The following is an 18,404-nucleotide window of genomic DNA, read 5'->3' as shown; positions in this document are numbered from 1 at the left end:
TATGGATGTAAGAACCGGATGATGCGGTAAATACTATAAAAATAAAATAGGGTAATATGATTTTTTTTAATAAAAATTCGGTTCCTCCGGTCGGTTTTTCGGTTCAACCGACCGGTTTGACTCAAAACGGGTTGGATATGGTGAACCGGATCGGCCAGACCCCCCGTTCCCGGTCCTACAGGCGGTCTGGTCCGGTTTTCAAAAAATTGTTTTACACACACTTGATGGAGCATATTCTAGACATTATACACACATTGTCACAATGTCTTCAAAGAAAAGAGTAAGATTTGCTGAATGCAGTTAAATTGGTTTCTTGACTTCTTCCAAAAAAAAAAACCAACTTAAAAAATTTAGATTGGAATGTTTTAATGAGTTCATGGAGAAAGTTAACTTTTTTTTTTTTTGTGACAAGTATGAACTTGAAGTGAAAAATATAGATGATGAATATATTACCCAAAATGGCCAAGAAGAAAAAACAAACATCACAAATCGGCACTATTAGGCTACACGGTATGGGGGTCGGCCCCGGCCCGTCGCGGGTCGGCGACGGTCCAAACACCGTGCCGCCCCCTACCGTCTCCGTCCTCTCCGTCCGAAGGTAGACGTTGGCGACGATGCAATTCTTGTGGGCCCCCCTTGAATATGACCGTTATAAATAAAAAAAAAAGAAAATTTCCAAAATTTGAATAAATCCAAACGGCTATATTAATAAATTATATAAATTTTACTTCCATTTTCACTATCAAACACCAAATTAACCTCAACAATTCACCTCTTTCTCATATAATTTTTACACTCCTTCCACTATACTCTCAACCTTCTTCCACATAATTTTCATGGATCCGTTCAACAACCCGGAGAACCCGAACACTTCGAACAACCCGAATACTCCCAACAATCCGACCCAACCAAATGTTTTTTCGGTTCCGGGATATTATCCAACGCTAGAACCGAACCAATTCTCCCAATATTCATCGAACGCGTTTGCTTCATTCCAACAATCGCCAAACCAATTCACTCAAATCTCCCAAAATCAAGCTCTTCAACAAATGATGATGCGGGGTGCTTGGAACTTCCCACCCGTTCAACCTCAACCGATCCCCACACCCCCCGTTCAACCCCAACCGATCCCCACACCCCCCGTTCAATCCGAACCCGAAGACGATGTGGAGATTGTGCCCGAAACCCAACCGCCTAAAGGGAAAGGAAAACGAAACAAAGGCAAACAAGTAGTGGGTGATCAAACGTCGAAACCGAAGGCGATTAAGTGGACCCCAATCGAAGAAGAAGCCTTAGCCAAGGCTTTCATTGGCACTTCCGACAACCCGGTAAAAGGTTCGTACTTTTTTAAAGTTTACATCTTTTTAAAGTTTACATTTTTTAAAGTTTAAATTTTTAAAGTTTAAATTTTTAATTTTTTTTTTCTTCACAGTAGGTTTATATTTTAGTTTTATAGTTTATTTTTTGTTTAAATTTATTAGTTTTTAAGTTTAGTTTTTAATTAGGTTTAACAGTTTTAAATTTTTTATTTTTTTTTTCTTAACAGTAAGTTTTTTTTTTATTTTGTTTGTTTTAAAGTATGTTTTGTTTTTTTAATTTTATTTGTTTGTTTTTTTATAGGTAATAACCAACCGGGTGACGGGTTTTGGTCCAAGGTATTGACCAAGTTTCTCGCCATGATGGACCAAGGCCCGTATAGAGATATAGACTCGGTTTCCTCGAAGTGGCGAAAATTGAACTCGACCGTTAATCGGTTTTGCGAGGAGTATAACAAATTATATACAAGTGACCGTCGTAGCGGGTGGAACGACGAGGATGTGTTCAAAATGGCATTGGAAAAGTATAAGCAAAATAATCATGGTTCCAACTTTCCTCACGTTCGCGCGTGGATGGTTCTAAAAAACGACCCAAAATGGGCGCCCATTCCTAACGAGGTGGTGATGGCGAAACGCCAAAAAACCTCGGAAACGGGTAGTTTAAGCGCCGGTGGATCGGACGCGAGGTGTCACATTAACTTAAATGATGACGCCGACTATGACGAAGACGAGTATAACGTACGTGAACCCGAGCGTCCACCGGGCCGAGACAAAACAAAGAAGGAGCGGGCCAAGGGAAAAGGAAAGGAAAAGGTGGACCCGAACATGGTTGAGTTTATGGAACACCTAAAAGTGTACAACGACATCTCGGCCCAAAAGACGAAGGCGAAGGAGCGGGCCGTCGAAGAAAAAAGTCGTGCATCGGACGAAAAGTTAAAAGAGAAGGTCCGATTGTCGAATGAGAAAATCCGAATCTCCGATGAAAAAATTCGGCTTAAGGAATGGGAAATAATGACGATGAATGTCGAGGACGAACCCGAGCTGAAACGTTCGATGTTGAAAAAATTACAACACGACATCATGAAAAAGCATCAAATTATTTAACTTTATGTTTATTTTTATTAAGTCTTTTTTTTTTAAGTTTATGTATTTTTTTTAATATTTATGTAATGTGGGTTTAATATTAATGAAAATATTTTATTAGTATATTTGTTAAATGTTAAAAAAAATAGAATACTAAAAAAATAAAAAAAAACATAAAAAGTGGTGGAGGACTATGACTAGGATCATCCTACCATGCCTTCTAGTTTTGGAGGATGGACCATCTTAGAGAGGAATGTGACATGGCGCCTACGTGGCGGATCATCCTCCAAAGATGATCCATCACCATACCATGTAGTCTTAAGAGTTTAAGAACTGTTTTAATATGGCAACATCGGACATACTTGTTTGTATGAGTTGTTTGAGTTGTGTGATAATTTTAGTGGGTTTGACATTCCAAAAATACAAATACTAGCTGAGATGTATCCATATGATTTCGATAAAACCGAAAATAAAAGGCTTCAGGTTCAACTCACGACATTTATTAATCATATGAAAAGTGATACACAATTTGCCAACTTGGATGGTTTATCAAGTCCTGTAAAGTTAATGGTTTCAACAAAGATTTATCTATCATTTACATTGGTATATCGTTTTTTGAAGCTTGTTCTCGTATTACCCATCGCAACTGCAACTGTTGAAAGATGTTTTTCCGCAATGAAGCACGTGAAGACCGACTTACACAATCGGAGTGACGATGAGAATTTAAATGATAGTTGTATGTGTTATATTAAGAAAGACTTGCTTAGAAAAGTCTCTTTAGACGATGTTATGGATAGATATAAAAAATGAAACTCCGTATGACACAACTTTAAATATGTTTGTAATGACGTTTGACGTGCTTTTAATGATTATATGAATTTAGTTTGATTTTTTTTTCACATGACCCGACCCGCTACGAACAAAAAAAAAATTATATAGCTATAAGCCTAAAATCCTTAAATACTTTTCGCACCCCTAGAAAAAAAAATTTCTGAATCCACAAATCATCAAAACTCATTATAACAACAAGCCAACTTTTGAAAATTGGACACAATGTTGCGACTGATAAGTGCATCATTATTATATACGTGTACATCAAAACTTTTTAGATGAACAGATTAAAACAAAAGTTGGACAGAACATATGTTTAGTGGGTTTGGGTTGGGATTGGTAATCCTTATTGGACCCAATTAATTTTAGGCCCAAATGCATACAAGCATGGGTATTATTTTGAACCTAAAAAAAACTTTCTTATTGATAGTTTGAGGCCACTGTTGCTTCCGGATTTCGTTAATGGACCAATGGGCCTTCTGCTTAGAAAGATAATTTAGTTTTTTATTTGGGCCTCCCTCTTTTTCAAGGGAAAATAGACACGAATCATAGCTCACTTGTCACTTCCTCTTCAAAACCCGGTTCCATACCCGACCCTGTCATTGCAATACCCGGTTTTTGACCCTCTTGTCCATGCCTGGAACTGGTTCCATACGGTTTTGAGAACCGATTTGCGCACCTCTAGTTCCAAGGCTCGCATATGATTATGGGCCTCTGAATTCTAACCTTTGATTTAAATTGACATCCAATAAATATGAAACTACAAATGCAACAAAACATTGCATTCAAACAAGGTCAAGTTCATTATCAAAGCTAAATAAACAACCTTATACATCAAGGGAAAATAAGATTACAAGCTACAGAATTAACCGCTTAACACACACTAAATCTTTTTAAGCCGTTGATAGAACGTAACGATCATAGATCTCGTGCTGTTGCATTTCATCACAACCCGTGGGTTCCACAGGTAGTTTGGACCCGCCGAAACAAAAGTACTGATTCACCGACTTCCTGCTGTGCACGACACCTTGTTCTTTATTTGAAGAACTAGCAACTCCGTCATCGAACACCGGGTTTGAGCCAGACCCGCTCACAACATCAACACCCATATGTGAATTGAGTGAAGACACGGACGATCTCGAGAACGAATTAGAACGCGACCGCCGGTTCATATGTGGCATCGCTTGCATTACTCCGTTCACGAAACCCGAAGCAAGTTTCTTCTTTGCAGTTGGACTAGCATTGTTACTCCTAGCAGCAAGTGTTCTTTTGTTGTTTGGAGGCGACCCGGGTTTAGAGTATCTCTGCCTTAGAGAAACCCGAGTCTCCTTCTCCGTTGTCGGGGCGGGGCCCGAATCTCTGGTTTTTTTCATTTTCGCCCACCGTAGGAATCGTTTTATCCCTTTATGTTTCTTCTTGTTCGAACTCTTCCTTTCTAATCTCGGGCTGGTGCTCGGGCCCGGGCCCGCAGCATTCATCGTCAACGTTGGTGTCCCAGGAGACGTCTCGATTCCGGAGTACAAGAATATCTCGGAATCGGAAACACTAAACGTCGTTCCCGGGCTTCCACCCGCACTCCCTTTTCTCAAATGATTAGCAAGAACTTTTCTAGCAGAATAATAATCCGGATTACTAAAAATCGCGCCAGCCGAAACGAGTTGTCGCATGAGGATTTCTGACGAAGACGAAACGGGCCCATGTTTGAGAAGATCAAGCGGGGTCATACCGTAATTATCGCGTTTATTAACGTTGATTGAACGAACGGACATGATCAATTCCACTAGATCACTATCAATGTTGCCGTGAATGGCTAGATGAAGAGGCGTTCTTCCTTCGTTATTCGTAGCGTTTATGATATCTTCAATATTGAATGATTTTGAGCAGACTAGTTGTTTCATGAGGACGATCTGGCGGTCGAGTCTTCTGAACGTTGGTGTTTGGAAACCGGTAATGGCGGTGTGTAAAAACGTCTCGCCTGTATTGTTTTTGGTATGTACAGATGACGGTGATGCTTTGACCAAAAAGTCAACCACGGAGATGTGGCCTCTGCAAGCTGCGACGTGTAGTGGTGTATTGCCTTGTTTGTCGGTGGAGTTTATGATATCATATGTAGAGACCAGATATTTAACCACCTGCATTTTATAACAAATTTCATCATTTGGGTTTTCGATATCGATCTTCACCCAATTTTCAAGCTTTTTTATGTTTGTATTTTACTTGATTTTCATGTATATCGTGTAGGCTTCAAGATTTCCTACAGCCTAAGTCCTAACATTGGACGGATCACGAAAAATTCAGAATTTTGGGCATAAATTTTGATCTACTCTATAAAAGGATTTAGATATTTTTATGAGTAAAATGTCATTTTCGTCCCTAAGGTTTGGCTAGTTGTGCAACTTTCGTCCAAAGGTTTGTTTTTCCGCATGTGGATCCAAAAGGTTTGAAATCTTGTCATTTTCATCCGGCTCATTAACTCCATCCATTTTTCTCCATTGAGTCAAGGGTATTTCCGTCTTTTTTTTTTTGCTAACTTAACGAGCAATTCGGTCTTTTTCACTGTATGTAAAAAGACCGAATACCCCTGAAAAAGACGGAATTGCCCTTTAAGTTAACAAAAAAAGACGGAAATACTCCTGACTTAACGGAGAAAAATGGATGGAGTTAACGAGCCGGATGAAAATTGCAAGATTTCAAACCATTTGGATCTAGATGCAAAAAAAAAAACCCCTTTGAACGAAAGTCGCAAAACTAGCCAAACCTCAGGGATGGAAATGGTAATTTTTATGCATTAAAGAAACACTTTTGAATGACTTTCAAGTTTCAACCCGTTTGACTTGTAAGAAATAAAGCATAACCCAAATCGACCCGTTCATAAATGGGTCAAAGCTTACGTCTTTACTCCTTTAGTCATTTCTAAAGAGCAATCCAAATAATTTACATGATCTAAAATAATAAATAAGAATATACCCATGAAAAGATTACGCAAATCATCAAATGGTTAAACTAAACGAAAATTGACCGTTTATAAAAAACAAAAAAGATGTACCTCGACTTGTCCTCGTCCCGCTGCTGTGTGCAAGATAGTTGACCCATGAATATCTCTATAACCCAGAACCTTTTCATCACAACAATCACCAAGAACCTCCTTCAAAATACTCAAATTACCACCTCTTGCCAACGCATGAACCGCTCGGTTCTTCATTTCCTGCTTATAAGCAGGCGGAATTTCCCCAATATGGTCTTCGAATTCTCTGCCATTACCACACATAAACCTAGGAGACATTGCAAGATCATAAATCAACCGAAACACCTCAGTGTTCTTACCCCTCGCAGCAGCGTATAATATATCCGTCACACCATACTCCCCTTCACCGAACACCAAAAGCGGGTCTTTATGCAGCAATTCTTGAACGAAATCAAAGTCACCAGCCGATGCAGCAGTGTACAGCAGCCAGCCTCCATAACCCGACCCGATCAGCGAGTTCTTCCCCTTTTTCGCATCACCTTCGTGTAACAGTTTTTGCACGACTGACGAACGGTTCTTTGCCACGTCATCAAACTGTTCTTCGTCATCCCAAACAACCTCGAGGCGGCGTATACGCCTAAGTGATGATAGTTTGATCAGGTGGTTACTGTCTAACCGCAGAAGCTCGCGGACTAAATCGTAGTGGCCGTTGGCGGCTGCCCAATCGATCGGGGACGCGTACCACCACTGGTCTCCAGTGCTCTCCCACCGCAGAGGAAAATAAGTCGGAGGCATTGTGAAAATCAGTAGAATTCAACTGAAAATGTAGCAAAAACTAAAATAAGATAATCACTTAAATACAAATCCTGCAATATATGCCTGTAGATTTTACCCGTACTTGATTAACCCGCCCGACCCGATTTCACCCGACCCAACCAAATGCGTTACCAAATACCCGAAAACTTAATAAATCGTTTGGTTATCAGGGTCGGGTATCAGTTGGACCTTTAAACATAAAAAAACACAAATAACCCAAAACACGAATACCCGAAAACCGACTGCTATTAGGGTCGGGTATCTGTCAGACCTTTAAACATCAAAAACCCGAATACCCAAAAAACGATTAAACCAACTATTATTAGGATTAGGTATCGGTTAGACCTTTAAACATCAAAAACCCGAATAACCCAAAATCCGAATAACCGATTAAACTGAGTGCTACAAGGGTCCGGTATCGGTTAGACCATTAAACATCAAGAAAACCGAAACCCGAAACCCAAAAACCAAACTTGATCAACACCCTTAAGTACAAAATCAAGAACAAGAAGAAAAGTTATGATTTTTATTTATTTATTACCTCCTTAGCAATATAATAACTGAACATGTGAACTGCATAAGACTATTAAAAGAACTAAAAAACGCACATCCCCCAAATTAATACAGACCCTACTGATATTAAATAGAAATTAATGAACAAATGAAGCAAGTAACAGACAGCATGTGAGGGTAACCAGTTGAAGATATTATGACAACTAATAAAGGTAACACACATCATAATTACAAATCAATCAAAAAGTAACATGATCACGGATGAACAGAAGAATCACATGAAAAAAGATTAATGATAAAAAGGAAACGAATCAAACGATGACCTACATACCAAATTGGAAAAAAGTTAGAACCTCAATTTTGATCAAACGAGAAAAGATTGTGCCTGCATGTGTGTGGAATTGTTGTATTGGGGGGAAGATTCGATTGTTGAGAAGTGTGAAAGTGGAATGATTAAAGGTGGATTACCTGTTGCAGATGAAGTGTTCGACGAAATGGCTGAAAGACGAAAAGCTGAAAAAAGAAAGTTTTGGTATGTGTTAGAAAGGTTCCATTGTTTGGATGATGAGACTTGGTATTTGTTATTGTGGACTGTCGTTATCGTTGCATTGGGTGCGTTTCTCATTTTGGATTTTATGACATTTGATAATAATAATAATAATAATAATAAATTTTATTGTAAGATATGAATAAATAAAAATATTAAAAATCTTAATGGAAAGCTCTATATTTAATAATAATAATAATAATAATAATAATAATAATAATAATAATAATAATAAAACAATGGTTTCATAACCCGTAACCGTATTGTACACCGAATCGGCTGCTATCGGTCCACTAGTCGACAGTTTTATAAACGTGTGATTTTATATTGAACTACTTTATCTTTTAGTGTAAATATTAACGAACAAATAAAATATAATATTAACGTAATAAATGAATCTAAATAATATATAAGATATTTTTTTTTGAAAGATAATATATAAGATATTAAAGGAAAAAGAAAGTTAAAAACAGATCCTTTTTGTAAGCTTAGCCTGCTTGACACCAAATCAATAACGAACCAGAATGGGAATTTGGTTCAAGAGTATGTAACCGGACCGGTTATATAGACAACTAGTAGATGCCCCGCCCGTGTTGCGGGGCAATGGTCGAATAATTCTCAATCAATTAAAAAAATACTATTATAATTTTGCTATAAAAAAACGATGATAAGACCGTAGTTTTTGGCTCAGGGCAAAACTGTAATTTTTCAGGACTAATGAGCCAGTGTTAGGCGGCCAGAGTTATGTGCCGCCCGCGTTGGGGGAGAGGCGCTAAACCGAGTATTTCTTAGGTTAATAGCATGTACGCCTTTGTGTCGGTTAGTTGTACATGCTACCTATAACACGATATTAAAAAAGACACATCAAGTTAACCAATTAAAGAAAAACAGTATCATAGTTATGATAAAAAAAAAACTAACTAAAACGATGACAAGCGTGTAACTTAGAGTTGGGGGCAAAACAATAATTTGTGAGGACCAATTAGCGAGTGCTAGGCAGCTGTTTGGCATGAATAAAAACAAAATTAAGCCAACAAAGAAAAATAAAACACTACCATGGTTTTGCCAAAGGAAAAAAAACGATGGCAAGATTGCAATTTTTAGTGGAGGTAAAATCGTAATTTTAAAATGGAGGTAAAATAATATTTTGAACTGAGGGCAAAACCATTTTTTTTGTTTTGAAATGGGGGCAAAATCGTAATATTTTAGCTGCGGGCAAAATCGTAATTTTTAGCTGGGGCAAAACCGTAATTTTAAACTGGGAACCAAATCGTAATTTGGCAGGACTCTAGCTGAGGGCAAAACCATATTTTTATTTTGAACTGAGGGCAAAATTGTATTTTTTTAACTGAGGACAAAATCGTAAATTTAAGCAAGGGGCAAAAGCGATGGCGAAATCGTAATTTTACACCTGAGATAAAATTGTAATTTGACATCACCAATAAATAACTATTATATGAAAAAAAAAAAAAAACAAAGTCAAAAGCGAGGGCGAAATAGTAATTTTACACCTGAGATAAAATTGTAATTTGACATTACCTATTGATGACAGGGGTAGCTCAAACCTGAATAAACTGATTAGAGACACAACAGCTTAAAAGGTTAAAAGGTTAAAAGGATCGGAAATGTTCCAACGGTCATGAACAGTAAAAAGGACAAGCACAGTGTCCTGTCACATCAACACTTAACGTATGAAACCTCCTGCCCAGCTGCAACCAGACCATGTGGGAGAGCACACCCTTTTGTCCGCAGGTCCAAACCCTTCAACCCCCAAAATGGGCAAACCCCTCACTGCAAGCAGAGATTCACTAGTCACGGGTTTCTCCTTTGAGAAACACCTTCCCCTATAAAATGCAGGCCATTTCACCATACAAAACACCCCAGGATCAGCAGATATCACCCTAACTCTCTGATTCTCCTTCTCCCTCTTGAGAACTAGCTTCATGCTTGATTCTCTTCTTCACACTAAATAATTCATCTTCTCCAACGATCGCTTTCTGGGTTGATTTCTAATCAGCTCAAGATCTAAGGAGGATAAAAACAATACTAGTGAACCTCTCTCCACGTCTTGCAAACGTGGGGGGACCCCACGACCTGCGTTAGGCTAATCTAACCCCTGAACCCTTTTACCCAGAGATATCGCTACAGGCCTTGGTCTTGTATTTGTTGCATCAACAAGTTGGCGCCCACCGTGGGGCTACGCCGCTAACTTTATCTTCAAGACCAGTTGTGTAGCTCCAATTTCTCTTTACATCATGTCTGAAGGCGAGTCTCTCGGTCAGGTAAATCAGGTTCCTAACAACACCGATTTAACACCAAGTTCCGGTCGGATCTCACCGGTCAAATCTACATTTCCTTCTACTCCCGGAAGTACTCCACCGGGATATGTTCCCGGAGTTCACTTCTTTTCAAACACCAACCCCATCTCGGTCAGGGGTTGCACCTACTCAAATCGATGCAATGCATACACCGGAACGCATAGATCTAACACCCGAGGGAGTAGCTAGAAATTTCTTACAACTGAGATTTCTTCTCAACTAGCATGTGAGCTTAGAAAGGGAAAAAAGGGTGAGAATAAGACTAAATTATGAGGAGTCTAAACCCTCATTATCACCTGGCCGTCCATCTCTTCCTAAAAGCAGCTCACGTTCAGCCACATCTTACCTTGAAGTTGGTCCTAGTGTGACAGACCAACCACTCAAGCCTTTAAGGTTTTGGGAGGCCAAGTCCAACCGTTTTTCCCTTATTTACCTCCCGACCCGTTACAACCGGTGCACCTATGGGGCATAAAACCACTCTTGATCAATTATGGTAAGTCACCAACTTCAAGTGTTCTCCCTCCCATCGCTACTTCGTGAAAACAAGCCATGGCCACCCTGCCTTCGGCTCGTGGTATGGTCATGAACACATCCATGGGAATGCCTTATACAATACAGTAAGCCTTTAAGGCTTTAACCTTTTGACACAGATGATGACATCTTTCATGAGTACCATCAGAAAGCCTTTAAGGCTTTAACCTTATGCCCTAGCTGATGACACGGATGATGGAAAAAATTTCCTTTGCAGCACGTAAAAAGTGGATGATGACAAAGAAAGCCTTCAAGGCTTTAACCTTAATTACATCAACCAAGTGCCAACCACTCACCAGGGTACCTCAAACGGTAACCCAGCTTCAAGGGTAGCAAAATACCTCTCAAAACCTTACAAGCCCAACAACTTGTCTTGCTTCTCCCAAACAAATTGTTGAGTACGAGTTTCAAACCCAGATAAAGATACTATTATGGTGTTGAAAACCACCTCCAAACCTTCGTCGGGGCAACAAGAATTGAAAAATGGCCCAACCTCGGATGTTGCCTCATGTTCATACGAACCCTTGAAGGGTTTCCACGCATATGGTTTAATGACCTTCCTGAACAAAGCATTCAGACCTTTGACGATTTTAGCAAAGGTTTCCCATAACAACATGACGATGAAAGTCTCAGAGACTTCACCGAAAGGTACCAGAAGGAAGGTTTAACTTACGCCAATGAAAAGATTAGGGTTACAGGGTTCATGAATGCTATAAATTTCAAATGTCTCACAAGAGACTTTAATAAATGCCTGTCCAAAACCCTTGAAGAAACACTTAAAAGGGCTAAAGCCCACATTCGAGGAGAATAAGCTGTAGACATCAAAGAACAAAATAAAAGACTCTTAACTGGAGCTTCTAGTATGACTCTTATGGCAAACGGTTCAAAGGTTCGGATTCCAGAAGGCCTGAAGGCCGGAACCCTCCAAGCCAAGAAAAAACCATAAACTTTACAGCCTTAACCAAGGCTACATAAGAGATCTTGGCAACCGAAGGGGTAAAACACAGCTTCTGCCCTCCTCAACCTTTGCCAAAAAACAAAAGACTGGAATAATCAAGCCAGTATTGTAAGTTTCACGAATAGAAAGGTCACCATACCAATAATTGCTTCCAACCCAAAAAGAGGATCGAAAAAGCCGTCAACTCCGAACTTGCTCACTTGGTTAAAGGGGTCAAGGACAAAATGGTTGAAGAATAAAAGTAGGAAGTGAACATGGTCGACCTTGAAAACAAAGCTTTAACCCTCTCAGCTGATGAAAAGCTTGAAACGCTTTAACCCTCTCAGCGACAATGAGCGTTCAAAGCTTCAACAGTCTGAATCCTCCAAAATCATGCTTGAGAAATGCTTTAACCCTCTCAGCTGATGAAAAGCTTGAAACGCTTTAACCCTCTCAGCGACGATGAGCGTTCAAAGCTTCAACAGCCTGAATCCTCCATCGAAGGTATCGCAAACATACCTACCAGGCCTTTAGGCCAAATAACCCCTAACGTTTGTTCAGCGAAAGAACAAAGGGACGAACCGAACAACTCACTTTTGCGGTGATCAATATCCCTTCCAACTATAATATCATCATAAGAAGGCCATGGCAAAGTGTGTTCGGAATGACAGTTTCAGTTGGCCAAGGCGCTGTGAAGTTTTTCATTGAAAAAGGGATAGCAACCCTTCAACCTACCCAAGAAGCTTTTGTGGTTGAAGGGGAAAGCTCAAGAAAGGACGAAGACGATGAACAAGGGTTGAACATAAACCCAAAATATCCTCAACAGGGGATAAGGGTAAACACTAACCTTTACAATGAAACCCTCTCATAACTTGAAAAGCTGCTCTTGCACTATGTATTTGCTTGATGCCCCGAAGATATGACCGGCATCCATCGTAGCATTGTTGAAACATTAGTTATGGATCCCACCTGATGTTAAGCCCATTACACAAAAGAAACGGAGTCAAGCCCCTAAAATAAGCCTTGCAAAATGCCAAAAGATGGAAAAGCTTGTTCTAGCCGGAACCCTTCGAGAGGTCAAGTATCAATCATGGGTGGCCAATCCGGTAATGGTTTAAAAACCCGACAAGTCTTGGAGAATGGATATCGATTTTAAAGACTTGAACAAAGCACACCCAAAGGATTGCTACCCGCTGCCCTGGATAGACCTCAAGGTTAACTTACTCATGGGCTTCTCGTGTTTTCTTGACACCTAAAAGGGTTACCATCAGATCCTAATGAAAGAAGAAGACGAATAAAAACCGCATTACACATTGATAAAGGCGTATTTTGCTACCAAAAATACCTTTTGTTTTAAGAAACGCAGGTGCCACTTATCAACGCCTGGTTGACAAAGCGTTTACCGAACAAACTGGTAAGAACATAGAAGCTTATGTTGAAGATTTGATAATCAAGAGCAAAACGGAATACCAAATGCTCAATGACATACAAGAAACCTTCCAAACCTCGAGAAAGATAAACATGAAAGCTTAATCCAGTCAAGTGCTCGTTTTTAGGGCACATCATGGGGAAACAAAGCATAAAATCCAACCCTCAAAGGATGTGCTAACAAGAAAGACTTTCAATGGAAAGCTTACAGCTTTGAAGCATTTTACCTCAAAAGGAAGCCTTCAACCAAATGAAGCAACACTTGGCTTCACTCCCAGCCATTTCGGCTCCAGAAACAGGAGGAACGACCTCTATCTACCTTTCGATTGCTGAAAATACCATAAGTACGGCTCTAATCATTGAACGAAACAAAGTTCAGATACTCGTTTACTTTTTCAAAACTTCAAAATTAGCAGAAATCAAATATTCTTCTTAAAAAAAATTGCTCTAGCCCTAGTCCAAACGGCTAGAAGGCTTCGAAGGTACTTTCAGTCACACCCGATACAAGTGATCATTGACTAACCAATTAAGAATGTGCTTGAAAAACAAGAAAATTCCGGACGATTAGCCAAATGAGTTGTGAAACTAAGTGAACACAAAATCACCTATGTCCTGAGAAAAGTTGTCAAAGCTCAAATCTTGGCTGACTTCATCTTGTAAGTCCCTAAAGAAGCCATAACAGAAATTAATACAACTGCAGCTGAACCCTCCAACCCTGATACCTGGAAGCTCTTTACCGACAAAGCTTCCAGCATTGAAGGGTCAGGAGCAGGGCTAGTTCTAATTGATCCCAACGAATTGGAATTCACGTATGCCTTTCGTCTTGAATTTCAGACTACAAACAACGAAGCTGAGTATGAAGCATTGATTGCTTGGCTCAAGCTTGCAAAAAATATGGGTGTCAAAAGGCTTCAAGTCCTCACAGACTCTCTCAAGCTTAGACAATAACATCTTCATAGAAAAAGAACCCAACATGAATAAGTACCAAAATAAATCAAAGGAATCGATTAACACATTTCAAACATGTGCCATCAAATAAATTCCAAGATCTCAAAACAAGAGAGCTGATGCAGTAAGCAAGCCTGCATCTCTTACGTTTGCACATCTCACCAAGAAGATACTAGTTGAGGTATTAAAAATACCATCCATCCAAAAAACACGAGTTTCAAGATGTGATCACCGAAGAAGGGCCAAATTGGATGACTCCCATTGAAAAGTTCCCAAAAACGATGAATTACCTAATGACCAGACTAGGGCTGAAAGGGTTCGTATCAAGTCAAGGCAGTATGTGTTACAAGGATATATCCTTTAGAAAAAAGGATACCTTGCACCACTACTTCGATGCGTTGGCCCAAAACAAAGCCAATATCTGATCAAAGAGGTTCATGAAGGGATATGTGGAGCACATTGTGGCCCAAAATCGGTAGTGTCAAAGTTGATGAACCTCGAACACTTTTGGCCTTCCATGCATCGAGATACCTCCGAACAACTGCGAAAATGTGAAACTTGTCAGTTACATGCTCCGGTACCCAAAAGCCCCAAACATGACCCCGTTCCCATCTCCTTGGCTTGGCCATTTCACAAGTGGGGTATAGACATTGTTGGTCCAACCCCACTAGCCAAATGAGGAGTCAAGCTCTTATTGGTAACCGTGAATTACTTCACCAAGTGACCAGAAGTAAAACCATTGGCAACAATCTCAGGGAAACATGTCATTGATTTCGAAAGCATAATCTATCGTTTTGGGCTCCCAGGGGTACTAGTCATGGATAACTGGAAATAGTTTGCCGAGAAACCTTCTAGCTCCTGGTGCAAGGAGTTCAGAATAACTCAAGTATTCAGCTCGGTAGCTTACCCACAATCCAATGGCCAGGTTGATAGGATAAACCACAACATTGTTGAAGGGATTATATCTCGATTAGGAAGATACGACAACAACTGGCTCGAATAGCTTCCCAATGTGCTATTGGAAATTCAAACAACCAAGAAAACGAGCCACAAAGAAAATACCCTACAGCCTAGTGTTTGGATCAGAGGCTGTAATCCTAGTTGAAATCGGAGCAACAACACAAAGAACAATTAACATCGACCTCAAGCCAAATAAGAAAGAGACGATGTTGAATTTGAAACTCCTCGAAGAAGCTCGTGATTAAGCAGCCACACAAAAAGCAAGGTAGAAGCAAAACATAGAATCATATACAATACACGGGTGAAGCATGAACGCTTCAAGCCTGAGGATCTTGTGCTTCGAAACAATGAGGCCAGCAAGAAAGAAAGCCAAGGAAAGCATGGTCCTAAGTAGGAAGGGCCATACACTATCCTTAAAGCCCACAAAGGGGGATCATACAAGCTGGCAGGTCCGCAAGGCAAAAAGTTTCCCCGCCATTGGAATGGCAAAAACCTTAAAAGGTTCCATGTTTAACCAAAACATATTACAAATAGTTCCCAAAAGTTGTTCTATTCCCCTAGTAATCAAAATACTTTGAAATGAATGAACGATGAATCAAAATTTGTCTTTATATCCTATAATCAGGTTGAGAACCTAGCAAGAAACTCCATGGCAAGGGCCATGTAAGGGGATGAGCTCCCAGGCCACATCGCTCAATAGGTTCAAGGGTTGAATGGACCTATATAAGGGGTGAGTTCCTAAATCAATACAACTCCATGAGACTCATAGAAATCTTGAAAAACATGTCTCATAGACGGGTTTGAACAACCTACACCAAATGTTCCTTAAGCCTCAACATTGGCTTACGAACCAAAAAGACTCTAAGTGAATGTCATACATAGGATAGAGGTTGTATCTTCTTGTTAAAAATATCCTAAGGCTAAGTGACTGCAGCACTGAACCCTTTAAGGTATAAATAACATAAGATGCACCGCCCAAAACAAAGACAACATACAAAACCAATGAAAACACAAGGGAATAAATAGAACAACATAGCAAGATAAGTTAAAGATAGCAAGTGCCATACTTGCCATCAAACATAAAACATTGTCCACAAGCCTTCAAGGCTTTAACCACCAAGGGATCTAGACGGTTCCTTTAAAACAAAAAGATGTTTAAGCAAACTACCCATAACATTGTTCGACATGCTAAGAAAGCTATGAATTAAAGTTTCTTCATCATATGGCAGCATCAGAAATGATAGACTTTGCTGCATCATCTTTATTTGAAACCCCATCATCTTGGGAGTTTTTAGCCTTCCTCTTTTTCCTCCCTATGACACCCGCTGTCTCGGAGGCTTCAAGGCTTGTATCCTTCAAGCCTTCACCACAATCAGAGAACTTCTCTTCACTATCATCAGAGCATGAGCGCTTCTTGGAAAGAGAGTTCAACACTTTACCACACACAGCCTCATTAAGGCCAGTGGGTTACAACTCCTGCAAGACAGAAAGAGGCTTACCAAAACACTTGGAAACCTCACCCACATAAGGGTAAGTCAAGTGTTCCATCTTCAAAACAGTTTCTTTGAATACATCAAAGGCCTTGGGATGAAAAAGAGAAGACTTTTGCTGAGTTTATCCGGATTCACATGCCTTAAAACCAGCAAATAAACCTTGGTGCCTTCCATGAGCAAGAAGCTGGCTGTACGAATCACCCAAGGCACTATTGAACTCCGATGAATGAAGAAGATATGTAACCACTTGCTGGAATCCATGTTCAATTAACCATTTGTTATCACTAGTCGCATGGGCTAGTGAAGCTTTCAACCTATCTTTCTCTTCCAAGAAAGCCTACTTCTGAACCTCCAAAGCAGCCCAATCAACCCTGACTTAAACCTTGTCAGCTTCCAAGCGTTTTTCCAACTCAACCATCTCAGTCTTGTGCTGGGAAGAAAGCTCATCAATCCTCAACATCAGCTTTTCTCCCTCCCAGCATAACCCTCTGCCTCCTTCTTTAGAGTAGCCAGTGAAGCCTTCATCTCATCCCTCTTCTTCGAGAAGACATCATATTCTCGCATCCTCTTGCGAAATCTGGATACACCCTCTGGAAGCAAGGCAACAAGGTTACAAGCACCCATTCCCATTTTTCGAAATCATCAAGTCATCATCCATAGATGAGCAAGAACCTCGAACAACAGGAGAATCAAAGTGGTAAGAACATCCTCACAAACGGATGAAGGCTTGAAGCTGTCACCAACTGTGACCTTCCAATCCGGCACATAAACCTCCCCTGGATTAACATTGGTGGAACCTTCACCACCCTTCCCGGAACCCTTCAAGCTCACAGCCTTTTTACCCGTCAAACCGCCAAGGGCTGTCCCTTGTCCTTTTTTGATTTTCCCCAACCCCAACTTCTAAATCATCTGAAGCCTCTATGTCATTACTTAGTTCCACCGGCTCAAAAGCCGATGGTTGGTCAGCAGTCTTTATCAAGCAACAGCTCGAACGACGAGTAGAGACTTTGGAAGCAACAACTTTGGTGAAACCCTTGACATTGGGAACGTTCACATAGCCTGAACCCTCGAACCTATGTTCAGTGCCCCTAACAACAACATCTTCGTCTGACGTAGCCTCGGTATCTCCAAACACAACATTAGATGTGTCATCGCTCTTGATAAAGTCTAAGGCAAACATAACTGCAACAAATAAAATATAACATAAGCAAAAAATACAAAATATCATACCTTGATCATCTCTCACGAGCACAGGGTCACGATCCGGCTTGTCCCACAACTTGCTAACATCCATCAGCACTAAAAGATGTTCGGGAAAGGGACAAAGCCTGGAAGGACACCCCCTAATAAACTTCAACAACCATCTATCTCGTGTTTGAAAGGATCAAGCTCATTCAAAACAGCATAAGGATGCCTCCAAACAAGCCTGAAAGGAACAATGGACTCAGAAATCCAGAAAAATCGGTACTTCCAAGAACCAAAGGTAGTAACCATAGACGAAATTAAACACACATCAACCTGAGATGTTTCAAAGATAAAACAATCGTCGTTCTTGGCTAACTGGAAGAAACGGTGGAACAACAACAACGATGAGTCAAAAAACATCAAAGTGTAAAACCCTAGCAAGACCTTAAGGGTGTAACTGACCAAACGACACACGATAATACTCTAAAACATTCAGAACAAAGACTGAAAACGGATGACGCAAGTTGGAATAC

At 40.1% G+C, this 18,404-nt stretch overlaps 1 protein-coding gene across 5 annotated transcripts; it reads right to left on the bottom strand.

Annotated features, from left to right (window-relative positions):
- Positions 1-3,957: 3,957 nt before the first annotated feature.
- On the bottom strand, positions 3,958-8,137 carry LOC110911236 (serine/threonine-protein phosphatase 6 regulatory ankyrin repeat subunit C). 5 transcript variants are annotated; one of them, XM_022155836.2, is made up of 3 exons: positions 7,993-8,137; positions 6,277-7,012; positions 3,958-5,362 (listed from the first exon to the last, which is right to left on the bottom strand). In XM_022155836.2, the coding sequence occupies exons 2-3, from the start codon at positions 6,988-6,990 to the stop codon at positions 4,124-4,126; spliced, it is 1,953 nt and encodes a 650-aa protein (XP_022011528.1). In that variant the 5' UTR covers positions 6,991-7,012; positions 7,993-8,137; the 3' UTR covers positions 3,958-4,123. The 5 variants fall into 5 exon arrangements, with proteins under 5 accessions (XP_022011528.1, XP_022011527.1, XP_022011529.1 ...); XM_022155835.2 differs by having other exon boundaries at positions 7,856-8,128; XM_022155837.2 differs by having other exon boundaries at positions 7,878-8,071.
- Positions 8,138-18,404: the final 10,267 nt, after the last annotated feature.

This window comes from Helianthus annuus, chromosome 15 (assembly GCF_002127325.2).
Source record: "Helianthus annuus cultivar XRQ/B chromosome 15, HanXRQr2.0-SUNRISE, whole genome shotgun sequence".
Lineage (NCBI taxonomy): Eukaryota > Viridiplantae > Streptophyta > Magnoliopsida > Asterales > Asteraceae > Helianthus > Helianthus annuus.
This window is presented reverse-complemented; position numbering and strand designations above follow the sequence as displayed.